The 14336-nt window shown below is 37.7% G+C and overlaps 1 protein-coding gene across 1 annotated transcript in view; it reads left to right on the top strand.

The window, feature by feature from the left end:
- Positions 1-14336, top strand: part of myripb (myosin VIIA and Rab interacting protein b) — a 298451-nt gene that overhangs the window by 174834 nt on the left and 109281 nt on the right. Inside the window, exon 3 of the mRNA XM_039666448.2 lies at positions 7745-7966. Within this exon, the coding sequence (XP_039522382.2) occupies positions 7745-7966 (222 nt within the window). The remainder of the gene's footprint in view (positions 1-7744; positions 7967-14336) is intronic.

Here is a 14336-nt window from a genome sequence, read left to right as displayed (position 1 = left end):
CTACAAAAATGACTCGAATGAGACTACAAAGAGATGTTTTAGATTGATCAAGGACGTAAACAAATGCCAGCGCTGGCTTTAGTAGCCAAATAGTTATTTTGAGCGTCTTACAACAAAAACGTACAAACATTTTAGATCTGAATTTGTATTGATGTTTGTAATGTATTTTTCTATAAGGGCTGCCAATAAATTACTGAAGAAACAAGTGGTTTTTCCTAATGTGTAAAATGTGTACTGCTAATAATGATATATATTAGGAATAATCTGTCTTTCAGATATTCCAAGAAATGCCAGGAAATTAACATGTTCAATATAAGTGAAGTTTTAAAAATAGTTTTACACACTTTGGAAACAAGTGATTGTTAACTGTAGGCTACCTCATTGCAGTCATGCTATCAAACAACTTGCATGTTTGGACCATTTTGCAAAAAACAAACAAACAAACAAACAAATAAATTTGGTAGACCTCACGAGGGAGCATATCCCCCGAGACCCTGTTCACACTTTTATCACCCAAAAATTAATCAAATATCTTAATTCATGTTCTGAAGATGAACAAAGGTCTTGCAGGTTCAGAACAACATAAGGGTGAGTAATTAATGACAGATTTTTTTGGGTGAATGAATCCTTTAAGACTTACAGGTTCAGGTAATTCACACACGCTTAATCTCTCTCTCTCTCTCTCTCTCTCTCTCTCTCTCTCTCTCTCTCTCTCTCTCTCTAATAATAATAATAATTAATAGCTGCATTAGTCTGCTAGCAATGGTTCAAGCCTCCGTTACTGGCTCCAAAATTACATTTTGCAATTAACAAATAAGGTATGGGATAAGATGCATAAAAAATTAGTCCTTCATACGAGAGCATTTTAAGGTCAAAGGTCTAACAAATGTCTTCAAATACAACATCTGAACCATTTTTTTAGGTGTATCCATAGTATAAATGGAATTATTGACTCCGTTCCGTTGAATTATTAGAAACTAATGCACAGTTTGCGGCCATGACGAGAAGCGGGTGTGCATTATTTTTGAATAATTCAAAGGCCCATCGTCAATTATTCATTACATAAAGAACTGTATCTGTAGATCTAAATATTCTGACATGGCCTGCATGACCCTAATTATTTTTCCATTTATCCCACTTGGTGTGGTTGAATATTCTAATTTGTCTTGACAATGGCTTCTTTTCATTAAATGCTTGTCTGCTTTGGCTGACAAGTCTTAGGATACACTAACATATATTTACTCATTCATTGTTTACTTACTTACCTCCTAAGTCATTTTATATTAACTGATTTAGTTATTGGTGAGGAATAACCCTGCTAAAACAGAGCTGGAAGTTTTTCATTATTAGCCCCTGCTCTGAATCTTGAATGCGTGTGTGTGTGTTTGTGTGTGTTTGAAAGAGTGGAAAAGCAATAAAAAACATGGATATGATTAATTCCAGATTGTTGTAAGCAGTTCGACATCAGAGTCTCATATACTTATATATTATTATTTAAAATAAATGTTACACATTAACAGACTTAAATATTAGTAGAAGTGTTTGGCCACACGTTCACCTTTGGATATGACAGTATTACAGAATGGAATATTATTCGTATAACGACATGTATAAAGCAGACTTGTAAATTCATATACAGTATACCCATGTGGCAAAATAATCAAACAGTTGTATAAGTGTACATTCGCCTTTAGCCTTGATAACCACCAGACTACATAAAGAGGTAAGAAATGGTGGAAATATACTGTGATTTTTGTTGTAGCTAAATTAATTATTTTTTTCAGGACCATGGACAGCACAAGTGCTTTCGTAATGGTATTTCATAGATCTGTGCTTGTACCACTGCGGCATCCATAGTTCAAAATGACCAACTGCCCAACAGTATTCTATAAATCCTACACACAGTTGAATATGAGGATTGTCGGGCACTATAGTTGTAGCCATGCAGCTAAAATAAGTCATTGACAATGCCAGATGCAATGCCAGATGTCCACCGTAGCGAATCTGTGTAATTTCCGGCAGGTCGCGTGTCAATTTGACCACTGTTGTACCTGTTCATGTTTAGATATGTTACTGGTTGTATATGTTTTGACTCACTTTTGTAGTTTCATTTCATTTTGTAATTTCATCAAAAATCACAGTCATGTTTCTTGTACTTCCCTTGTCTTATGTGTCACATTTTGATTGGTTGGTTGTTTCATTGTGTTCAGCTGTTTCTTATTTGGTCATTAGTCTTAAGTGTATAAAGAGCCTTCATTTTCCAATTGTCTTTTGTTTAGTATTGCCAATGTCTGTGTAACCTCTTTTGGTGAGTTTTCATGTTTATGTGTCGAGTCGAAATCTTTTGCTCACTTTTCGATTAAAGGGGGGGTTGACTGCTTTTTTTCTTTGCATAATTGTATTTATGGGGTGCAATATAACATGTATTCGTGGTTTTTCTTTTTTTAAAAGTATTATTTTTCATAAACTTCAGCTTTATTGTCAGCCGCGCTCTCCTCTGTCCTCGAACGAGCGGTTCACTTCCTGATTCTATGAAAACACTCCCTCAGAAACACGTCGTGGGCTCAGATTGGTTAGTTTGGCCCGGTGTTTTGTGATTGGGTAAACTGTCGCTCACGTTGTCCGGAAGGTTTAACGCCCATTACCTTTACGGGTGGAACGTGAGCTCCGGTCCAGAATGTAAATAGGTGTCGAACTGCAGTATCAGTTTGAGGCAGAATCAGACCGAGAAGCCCGCGATGAAGAGAGTCAAACAGAACCACACCACACACAGCTCTTACTAAACGTTTCTGAATGATAATTTGCTACATTTTTTTTTAACTTTTTGCACGTTTGTTTTACACAATAGCATCTGACTGGCAACAATAGCAACTGACTGGCTACTAATGTCATACTCAAACAGCGTTGGCATGTTTACGTTCTTGATCAAATCGAAAATAACGTCATAAAGCATATGAAAAATACGTTTAAAACATTAGTACTTATAGAAAATTAAGATCCATAATGTTTGTACGAGTTTGCCGTGGACACAAAATAGCATATGCTAACTAGTAGTGGCTATAAAGCCAGCGCTGGCATTTGAAAACAATAAAACACAAGGCTAACGTTACATCTGGAATTATACATGCAAATACATTTAAAATGATGAAGTCTTAGCCTACTTACAGATTGTGGCCCAACACTGCTGCCTCTTGTTTTAAAGTAGGAACTGCTTCATGTTTCTTGTTGAATCTGGAATTGAACTCGTGGAGATTCTGGAAGCTGTCTTCCGTAAAATGCGCAGCACAGAGAGCTAGATTACGATCGTCATTTTCAGGAACATAATCAAAGATAAATTGTATCCATTGTTGAGGAAGTATAGCGTCCATGGGAAGCCCGAAACACAGAAAACCTGACAGCTGCGTGAACAACACACTCGACGAGTCGACGTGCCTCAGAAATATACGCATGCCATTTTTTGCATATATTCTGAGGGAGGGGTTGATGCAAATGTGCAGGTTAGTGACGTACCATAACCCAGCTGTAGTCCCAATCCAGTCGTTTTTGTAGGCAATTATACTTCCTGATTTTTAAAAGACGATATCTCTGCTTACATTGAACTTTCAGCGCTGCAACTTTGCAGATACTGTTCATGCACCAACAGCAACATTACACACTATTTAAAATGAAAAAAGTGAAATCGCAGTCAACCCCCCCTTTAACTGCACTTCGGTTCAGCAGCATAACCCATACTGCTGTCTGTCAGCTGTGCCTATTCGTATGTTGATTGCAGAATGTATGCTGAAGAAGCGTATATGTAATTTGTTATGAATCTGTATGTTTGGGTGGTGGGAATGGGTACCACTCCGGCCCTGATCCCAACTGTAGGGTCCTGCCAGCTGATAATAAAATTCTATATTTAGTCAAAATAAAAATAAATAAAAACACTAAAAAACGAATCCTTTTAAATGCCTCAAGTGACTTCAGGCATCATAACAATATAATGTATAGCGTGTGACATATTTATTTAGATATTTTTAAAGTATTACATTTAACAGTGTTATTAACTTATTTGTGTTTTTAAAGATTAACTTTAAGTGGGCATTAGATGACACCAGCAAAGGTAAACTTAATGTAACAACCGGGGATATGAGCGTGCACATCCAATTAAACATCTCTGACCATTATGATTTTAAAGTACTGGACTATTGTGTGCATTCACAGGCATCCATGTGTTTCCTAAACCCTCAAAATCTTTTTCTTATCCGCATGGCTTTACAGTGTTTGCTTCATAAGCTTTTCACAATTAATTGGGATAATTTAAACCCCACGGTGGTAAATATAACTTCTAGCCCCTCCTTTGAAACAAGAGGCTTGATACTGGTCTGGCATGTTTCTCTGGAACGTAACAGCCTGCTTTGTGTGTAGGCGTCCTGTTGTCTGGGTATCAAAGCAACACATCTAGTTTAAAATATTGAATATCTAAAAAGGAAAGCAAAGAATTGGAGGGCAGGTAGAGTAGAATAATTTAATGGAATGATCATTTCTTTGTGCTGATACACGTAACAGTGGGTTGACTAAATGTATTGCTCATTTGCCAAGTGAAACGTATAGCATGTGAGTCAGGGCATCATAACTTTTCCCGATGAGTTGGTTGACCTGTTAGCTGCCTACGGAGGCAGCATTTCAATGAGGTCATAGTCTTGCTTCCTACACAAAGACTGTTAAGGTAGTCAGATTCTTAGAGTAGATTTACACAAAATACTTTGTTTCATTGCTTTTTTATTTTTTTGTCTACGTAAAAGTGCTAGATGACATGTTTTGAAGATGCAGTGTCAAGTTTAAACAAGATTAGCTTTATAAAAGCACAGAACACATTTTTGTGTTTATAGACATGAGATGTGAGGCACTGAAATGAAAAAAAAAGAGTACTCTCTAGAGATGCATTTTTAAAAGTTTAACTATTTATAACATGGGTGTCCAATCCTGCTCCTGGAGGGCCACTGGCCTGCAGAGTTGAGCTCCAACCCCAATTAAAAACACATCTGAAATGACCATTCGAAAATATGGGTTTCGAAAGATACAAAGCTCAAAGGGATAGTTCACTTTGAAATTAATTTTTGATATGTTTTAGCTTACCTCAAGGGCATCCAAGATGTAGGTGTCTTTGTTTCCACAGTATTTTTAATTTTGACATTTTTCAGTCAAACCGTTGTTATCTATCAGTCATACACTGGAGGGTAAGGGGGTCCACCAAAAAGCATGCACAGAGAAGTCAAAATTAAACATGATTTAATGACTCGTAAATGTAAGTACACATTGATGGCCTAAGACACGAAACGAGCGGTTTTTGTGAGAAAACAAACAGTATTTATATGGTTTTTACCTCGTGTAATCACGGTGACGTCCAAGTGATCTGAATCAGTTGTGCAATGTCCAACTGAACCGAACTGAATGAAGTTCAATGTTACGCCGGAAGTGATCGCTTGCGTGTGACGTCACTCAATATTTACACAGAGATTTCGGAAGTTTTACCTTTTACTAAACAAATTTAGATATACCGAAATCGTCTTCCGTTGCGGTTTCCCTTATATCTAAATATGTTTAGTGAAAGGTAAAACTTCCGATATCTCTGTATAAACCAAGAGTGACGTAGGCACGCAAGCGATCACTTCCGGCGCATGCGCAGACGGAAGCGCCCGTGCCGTCAGATCATTTTGTCATGGCTATGATTACAAGAGGTAAAAACGATATAAATACTGTTCGTTTTCTCACACAAACCGCTCGTTTCGTGTCTTAGGCCAGCAATGTGTACTTACATTTACGAGTCATTAAATCATGTTTAATTTTGACTTCTCTGTGCATGCTTTTTGGTGGAGCCCCTTAGCCTCCAGTGTATGACTGATAGATAACAACGGTTTGACTGAAAAATGTCAAAATTGAAAATACTGTGGAAACAAAGACACCTACATCTTGGATGCCCTTGAGGTAAGCTAAAACATATCAACAATTAATTTCAAAGTGAACTATCCCTTTAATGCAAATAGATGAAGTGTCCCTTTAACTAAATTATAAACATGAATAAACTAAACAAACATACGTAAATGGGGCGGCAGTGGCTCAGTGGTTCATGTAGGTTGTCTACAAACCGAAAGGTTGGTGGTTCAATCCCTGGTTCCACCTGACCAAGTGTTGAGGTATCCATGAGCAAGACACCTAACCCTGGCTGCTCCCGACGAGCTGGATGGCGCCTTGTATGGCTGCCGTCGCTGTCGGTGTGTGAATGGGTGAATGTGAGGCAAATTGTAAAGCGCTTTGGTGGCCATTGGGTCTATGAAAGCGCTATATAAATGCAGTCCATTTACCATTTTTTACCATATACATACTGTAAATACATGGAACACAGGAAAAAGGAGTGAGAGATGGAATGATGTAACGATAGAGAAGATCCATCTAACTATGAGAAGAACCAACAGCATTTCATTTTGACATTTCATTGAATTGAATACTTGCATTTGTAGTGGGAACAATTCTTGAAAACTGAAGTTCCGGCAATGGCAAGTAGAAGTTGTTTGAAAGTTATCTTTGGTCACACATGGCTAGTTTGGTCAAGGCCTGGGGCCCTGGGTCACACCGAGTACCCAGGAGAAGTGAGGAAGTCAGAAGAGTGGGTGATTGGAGTCATTGTTGCTTGGAGTCCTGGTTTCTAAACTCCTGAGATTGTCCTTGGTTCTTCGTGAGAGAGTCTTCTCTCTCCAGCATGAGCCCATATCTGGTTGGATCAAGGCCTGATGTACATCAAAGTGTGAGTCATTAAATGAGGATTAATTTGGTAGGAGGCATGATACAGGTGAGGTTCCATTGATCGTGAGTTGGTTGTATACCAAGGTACATGCCATATTATGTACATAATAGTACACAAGACAGTAAATCATTTACACAATGCTACAGTATGTAGCATGTTCATTTATGGATCAGTCTATGATTAATGCACAAAAGTCTGTTTCAAAAAGGGTTTCTGTCTTCCCATTGCCTCTTTCTAGTGCACGTGGTCACAATCCTGATGAGGTTGTAAAATATCCTTACCAGCCCTGTAACATTACACTGTTTCTGCCCTAGTGTTTGTTTAATTTGGCATGTAAGTCTTGGAGTTTCATAAACCTTTGTATACCCAAAACCTCCCATGGTTTACAGCTTTTATTGAGCGCCAATCGCAAGATGCTGCAAAAGTTGCAGAATGTGAGCACAGCAGTAAAACGCATCAGTTCAAAAAAAAAAAAAAAATGGAAGAGGAGTGCAGTGAAATGCAAAAGAACAAAATGTTGTCTGTGTGAACTGAAACTTAGGAGGGACCTCGGTTTCACAACTATATAGTGGGAATCTGCTGTGTGGTCTGTTTTTTTCAAACCTAGTCCAGCCCTTATCCTCATACTGCATTTATGTGTTGTGTGTATGTACGTGTGTAAATAGAAAATTATTAGTAAGAGAAAAGGAATAGAATAATAGAATAAAATATTCTCCCTTTAATTTTTCATTCCTCGCAGCGTCTCCAATTATTCTGCATGACTGTGCGCCTTCAACCTCTCCTTCAGATGCACTTGCTCACCTTTCTCCTTCTCTATCTCTCTCTCCCCCTCTCTTTCTCTCTCTCTCCATCTCCTCATTCACTCCCCCCTTCTCTCTGTTTATCCCCTCCCTCTCCCTCTCATTCGCTTTCCACCAACCCCTCCCCTCCAATCCCCCCTGTCTCTCTCTCTCTCTGTAGTGAAATGAAGCAGGAGCTGGAGGAGGAGGGCAGTCGTTGTTTGCTTCTGTCCAAGCAGCACAAGTTCAACGAGCATTGCTGCATCCGCTGCTGCTCTCCCTTCGCCTTCCTGCTCAACCCCAAACGCCCGTGTCTGGACTGCCACTACAACGTCTGCAAATCCTGCCGCACCTACAGCCAGAGCGAGAGTGGCTATATCTGCGCCGCCTGCCAAAAGAGCAGGTAAGTGTCCTTAGTCACACACAAACACATACATGTGCATAAACGTGTACAGTGAAGGATAGAGCGGCCACATCTGTACTTCCTGAGAAATGGACATGCTACAAAATGCTTTGGAATAACATCTGGACTGGGAGACACCACACCTGCTGGTACGCGACAAAACACACGTCGTTCAAGCAGGTTGTAAGGGGCACATGGAAATAAGGAAATAAAACAAAACATGTACAGTGTGATTCTGTTTTACACATACAGTATTGCTGAATTATTTTTAAGTGATTATTCATTTTGAAATGTTACACTAAATGGTTTTATTAAGGCACATTTGTCTGGTTTGGTGTTTATGAATGGATACTTGAGCAGTATTGATGGGGCTGTGGAGATATTTAAGAAAAAATAGGTTGAAAAGCACTGGGGACAACTGCCTTCTTCTTCATCGACTTAAACATCTCAAGGAGTTCCCTCTTCCTAGCCTTACTATTCCTTGTAAAGCTGCTATTTTTTTGCTTCAACATATTAAATTTCTGGTGTTTTTTTTTTTGTCACTCCCAGTAGCATTTTTGCTTAGAGCCCTATACTTAATTGTCATCAGATATTACACTCTAAAAAAAACAAATGTGTCAAATGTGGGTCAAATGTGTACAGACACAACCGTTGGGTTTAAAAACATGGGTTGAAACAACCCAGCATTTTTTTTTTTAGAGTGTGATAACTAATTTTTTTAGTCCTGTTTGATTCCCTAAATGCTGGCTTTATGACTGCTGAATATGTGCACAGTCCACTGGAATTTTGACAGTGTGTGTGAGACGGTGTGTAAGCGTGTTTCAGAAAGATTGGAAAGATAGAAGAGAGCGGGATAAATAAGGAGAGGCTGCAGTAGCGAGAAAGATGGTAAGAATATCTGCAGCATATTGATGATTTATAGTGTGTGTGGGTCAAATGACCTGATAGAGTTTGTGTTAAAGGCATAATTCATTCCCCCAAAATAAAAAATTCTCTCATATTTTACTCGCCCTCATGTCAATTCCAAAGCTTTTAAACGGGAACACAAAACAGGGGAATCTTAACATTGTACACATTCTACACATGAAGAGTTCAGATGCTAAAGCCTCTAAATGCCATTTGAAATTTTCTTCTAAAATGATCATTTTTATCAAGCTTGTATATTTAAGTTCAGTAATTTCACTTAAATGACAATTAATAGGTCATAATTGTCATTTAAAGTCCCCGTGAACCGGAAGTTGCAAACGATTTTTCTCCAGTGCTGTGACGTATTTCCAAGTGAAACGGAATATTGAACAGAGGGCAGGGTTTTACTCTAGCGCTCCTCCTCTCCATCTCTCGCTCATAGCAAACTAACGGTTTGAGGGGAGTGGTTAAGCGTTTCCCCACCCAAACTGTGAAACCTACGTCATCAGAAAAAGAAACCGTTCCAGACCGGAAGTAACTTTTCAGATTTTGATTAAAGATTACCAAGGTTAAACATTTTTTTAATATATATTCACTTGCACGGATTAATTGTTCACCACAAGACTAGTAATATGCGCTAACAAAGTAAATAAGTTCAATTTTGATTTCACGGGGACTTTAAGTGAAATTACTGAACTTAAATATACAAGCTTGATAAAAAATGATCATTTTAGAAGAAAATTTCAAATGGCATTTAGAGGCTTTTGCATCTGAACTCTTCACATACAGTATGTAAGCTTGACGGTTGTGATGACGATGACTTGTATGGAAAAGATCCATGACAGCACACAGGTTTAAGAACAGTTTGTTCCTTTAAAAGTGATCAGGGGTGTAAATCAGTGGTTTTCAACACGATATGAATCAATCAGGAAAATACTTACATCATCCTTAGCTGTTTATTGCTCACGCTGTCTTATTTGCTTTCCTCCTCTCTCTTCATATCTTTCTTTCTCTTATGTGCACTCACTCCATGCCCGAGGCGTGGATTCTCCACCAGGATTAATTCTCTGCGAGTTTCCTTTCATGTTCCCTCCATGAAATGTTCACTGTATGAAAAATCAGACTTACCGATTTCATATTACCAGATATCAACATACATTTAATGGTGTAAGCAAATAATGGTTTCCCTGGTCTCTTTCTTAGCAATATTTCAAGAGTAGCACTGGCTTTCCACTCACAAAACTGATTACGCCAACATGGAATGAAATTACGCCTTACTCAAAATTAATGTGGTTATGTAGTCAGATGGCCTTTTCAGAGAGATGATCACCATCTAAATTAAGTTTTTTTTTTTCTTTGCTGTAATGATCATCTACGGGTGATAAGGAAAGCATTTAAATTGCTTTTGTAAAGAGCTTATAATAGGATTTTTATTGGGTTTGTAATTAAAGAAATGTTCCGGGTTCAAAACTGTATTAATTATAGTTGGTGTGGTTAAAGGTGGAATACCTAAGATTTTTGCATTAAAATATCCCAAAATCACAAGGCCAGTGTTATATATTTAGTTATGATGATAACTCACAATATTCCAAATGTTTCAAACAATGTTTAAATCGCGAGAAAATTGAGATTTTAACCAAGGAAATGGGGCGTATGAGCAGGGGTGAGCTGGGAGTCGCCAGTCAATCGCATCATATCCGCTTACCTCGGTTTCCGCTCGTACTACGTGTAGTCCTGGACAAATGCGGTAGTTGTAGTTGTGCGTTAGCGTCTATCAAGCAACAAACGTCAGCTTGTTTCGCACATTTGTTATGGAATGGAGCACAATTATTCTTTTCATTTATTCTTGGAATGTGAACTGTTGGCTGTAAAGGGGGTCACACACCGGACGAGAAGCGTCACGCCACGTTTAGGACAACTCCACAGTAATGTTATCGAACAATGTTTAATGACATGAAATGAAGATAATGTCTGTTCTATGTTATGATTGTACTGTACAATTAAATACAATCGTTGCTGAGTTTGCATTCTGAAAACTTTACCTCAGAGCATCCGATCACAGAATGAATTGAGAATCTCACCTGAAAATTCTAATAATAACATCAGCAATTGTCATTCAAGCAGCTAATTTCTGTAAATGACTGCAACACTAAATGCATATTGCAGCATAGGGCGAAGTCAGGATCCATTAGCAACGATTTTGAGACAAAAATAATTAAAATTTTATATAAAACTATGTAAATGGCGCTCTGTGCCGCAGCAGGATTTTGAACACGGTCCTGAGACGTTGCTGGGCGCCGCGGACAGACGCCGAATGGCGCCGCCGGTATGTATACACTTTTAGATAATAATGTGTTCGAATTTTAAAGATGTGGCGCGACGCGGCGCTGCAGCTTCTCGTCCGGTGTGCGACCCCCTTAACGTTAATTTTGTGAAACTGTAGCTGTGGTTACTTACACAACATGAAAAGATGTGTCAAATGTACATTAAATTGATTTTTTATTTTTATAAAGTTACCAAGGAGGACCAGCCACGTCAACTCCTTGCAAGAGACCTGCCCCTTCAAACCCTCTCCACATAGCTTCGTCTAGTGACTCGTACAGTAACTAATTTACTTTTGAACCTGACTTTTCTTGCGGTTATTTCAGTTTAATGAAAAACAAGCATGTCATTAAACGCAACGTTTATAGAAATCGAACTTTACCTCATCCATGACAACTAATTTTCGATTCCCGTCTGACTGATTTATCCACGGTGGAGTTGAAAACAACAGTTCACATCATTCCGCGTTCCTCCACGTCGTCATCAAGCAAAGCCATTGTTGTTGTTTTGAATGTAGTGCCCTCTAGCGGCATCTAAATCTTAGGTATTGCAGCTTTAATGTCTATATTGTATTGTTGCTTATAAATTCAAATAGTATGGTTAATTTCTGTCGACAGCATCCGATCCGTGCCATGACATTTCCACAGATAATATTCTCTCTTTCTGGTTTAAAAACAAGTGAAAACATATGTTTACACTTACATAATTAAATTGATGCCTTTGGGGCAAGATATTACAGAGGGTTGAAACACAGAAATGATTATTATTATTATTATTTTTGTGATTTATATAAACTTTTCTATTATAATTAAATAATTCTATTTTTCGTAATGCTTTTGTTTTTTAGGTGGACAAATGTCTTATTTTATGTTATAGAGGTAATTAGTGGATGGAAATTCTGCTTCGCAAATAGTTAAAAAAAAAAAAAATCTGGTGTCCTTCCTCATTTAATTTGAAAATTACCAGGTTATAGACCTTTATATAGACCACCAGAAAAACAAGGGCGCCGCCATCTTTAGAATATTGTCTTTGAACTTCCGTTTTTGCAGTCGCTCTGTATATTTCTATGGCATTACTGTCCAGGAGTAATTAGCTTTTGAAGTGGATTTACTTAATGTAAAGTTAACGAAAGTTATCATGGGGATTGTAATGTTTAAAGCAGATGTCTTAACAAATGTCAGTAGACCGGGAAGATTTTAAAACGAGCCGTTCATTCATAAATAGGCAAGATCACTGTGAAAATACAGACCGGAAGACAAAAGACAACGAGTGCAGCGCTGAAAAGGGGCGGGGCTACATAAGGTCTACCAGGATTATTTTTGTATATTATTGTTTATAGTAGTTTAACATTTATTGCCAGTGGTAATTCCTTGCCCCATAGACAAACAATTGTGTTTTGTTTTTGCAAATTGAGTGGTAAAAGTCAAAATTATAGTCAAAGTCAAAAGTCAAAGTATAGTGTGGTATTGTTACAGATGCTGTTTGTCATATTTAATTAACCCAGAACATTCCTTTAAGTAGATGTATTCTGACTCAGATGTTGCAGTCACACATCTCCACTCACTCACACTTACACCATTAACAAGTTCAGTGACACATATAAGAATGCATGTTCTCTTTTAACTGTGAAAATGTGTTTTTTGTGTTTGTGTATGTTTATGTTTATGTTTGTGCCATTTTGAATTGAAATTGGTCTCTTTGCTCTGTCACTAAGTATCACTGCATCTTGTAAGCTTCAGACAGCAACACAGACGCGAGCGTTTGGATGGTGCAGAACACAGATGGTGAAATAATGTTGTGTGCATGTGCAGATGGGGCCTGACAGGCGTAATAAGTTGAGGTCTGCTCCAATCATCCACAGTGTGGGTGGGTGTATAAGAAAGATATAAGAAATCTGTGTAAAGCTAGCGGCGAAGAAGAAACCTCTAGAAAACTTCATGTAAGGAAAAGTCTCTCTCAGCATAACCTTCATCCATCTGTGAAATTAAACCACCAGATTTCCCATTTGAATTCAATGTCATATTGAGCCTTTGAAATGTTTGTGTGTGTGTGTGTGTGCAGCTTTATTTATTTATTTATTTTTTACAATATGCATTAACACCACTACCATTCAAAAGTTGGTGTTTGTTTGTTTGTTTGTTTGTTTGTAGGAAACAAGTATATTTTTTTTCAGGAATCTTTGATAAATAGAAAGTAATTAGAAAGTCAAAGAACAGCATTTATCTGAAATATTGGCCAAGTTTCACAGACAGGTCTTGGATTAAGCCAGGATTATGCCATAGTTCAATTAGGCAATTTAAGAAGTTTTTATAAACATGCTTCAGAAAAAAAATAATAATAATAAAACAATGGCACTGACATATTTTAAGATATCAGTGAAAGTTACTTTCAGTTAAAACAGCTCAAACATGTATTTTAGTCTAGGGACTAGGTTTAAGCATTGTCTGTGAAACCAGGGGATATTCTTATTTGAAAAAAATGTTAATGTCTTTCATTTTTTACTTTTGATCAATTACTGTAAATGCATCCTTGCTGATTCATACAATTATTTGTTAAAAAATTCCCCTTTTTAATTTTAATTTAATGGTATAGTGTCTTTTTTATTTAAGTGGGCATTACATTTTGTGTGTAACTTGTCCTGTACCATTGGCACAGCAGATATTAATATTTGAAAGGATTTGTTATCCACTGGCTTTTATAAGTGATCAGACTAATAATTTTGCTTGCTGGATGATAAAATGGCCTGAAACATGTTTATTTGGAGGGATGCATTAGATTCAGACCTTGATACCACATAGACTTGATGGTGAGCAATGACTTAGGCCAGTAAAAATCCAGAACACACTAACATTGTGGCGGGACCACACACTCACATTATATTTAGTATGTCATCTAGTTTAAAGTATAATTATCAGAATAATTCATCTTTAGAACATTACCTGAACACTATTACTGGAATACAGATTTTCAGATGCTTTTAGTGTGCATACACTCAGGGACATGGGAAAGTCATAAAGCATCCCAGGTTGAGAATGACAGTAATTGAAGAGAGAGGAACAGCTTTTAAATGTTCTGTAATCTGAGCTGACAGAGGAAGCCGTCTGGAAAGAAGTCTGTCTCCTTACTTGACCCCGTCCTGAAG

The sequence above is a fragment of the Pimephales promelas genome, chromosome 22, assembly GCF_988280905.1.
Source record: "Pimephales promelas chromosome 22, fPimPro1.hap1.1, whole genome shotgun sequence".
Lineage (NCBI taxonomy): Eukaryota > Metazoa > Chordata > Actinopteri > Cypriniformes > Leuciscidae > Pimephales > Pimephales promelas.
The sequence above is the reverse complement of the archived record's forward strand: the minus strand, read 5'-3'. Positions and strand labels throughout refer to the sequence as shown.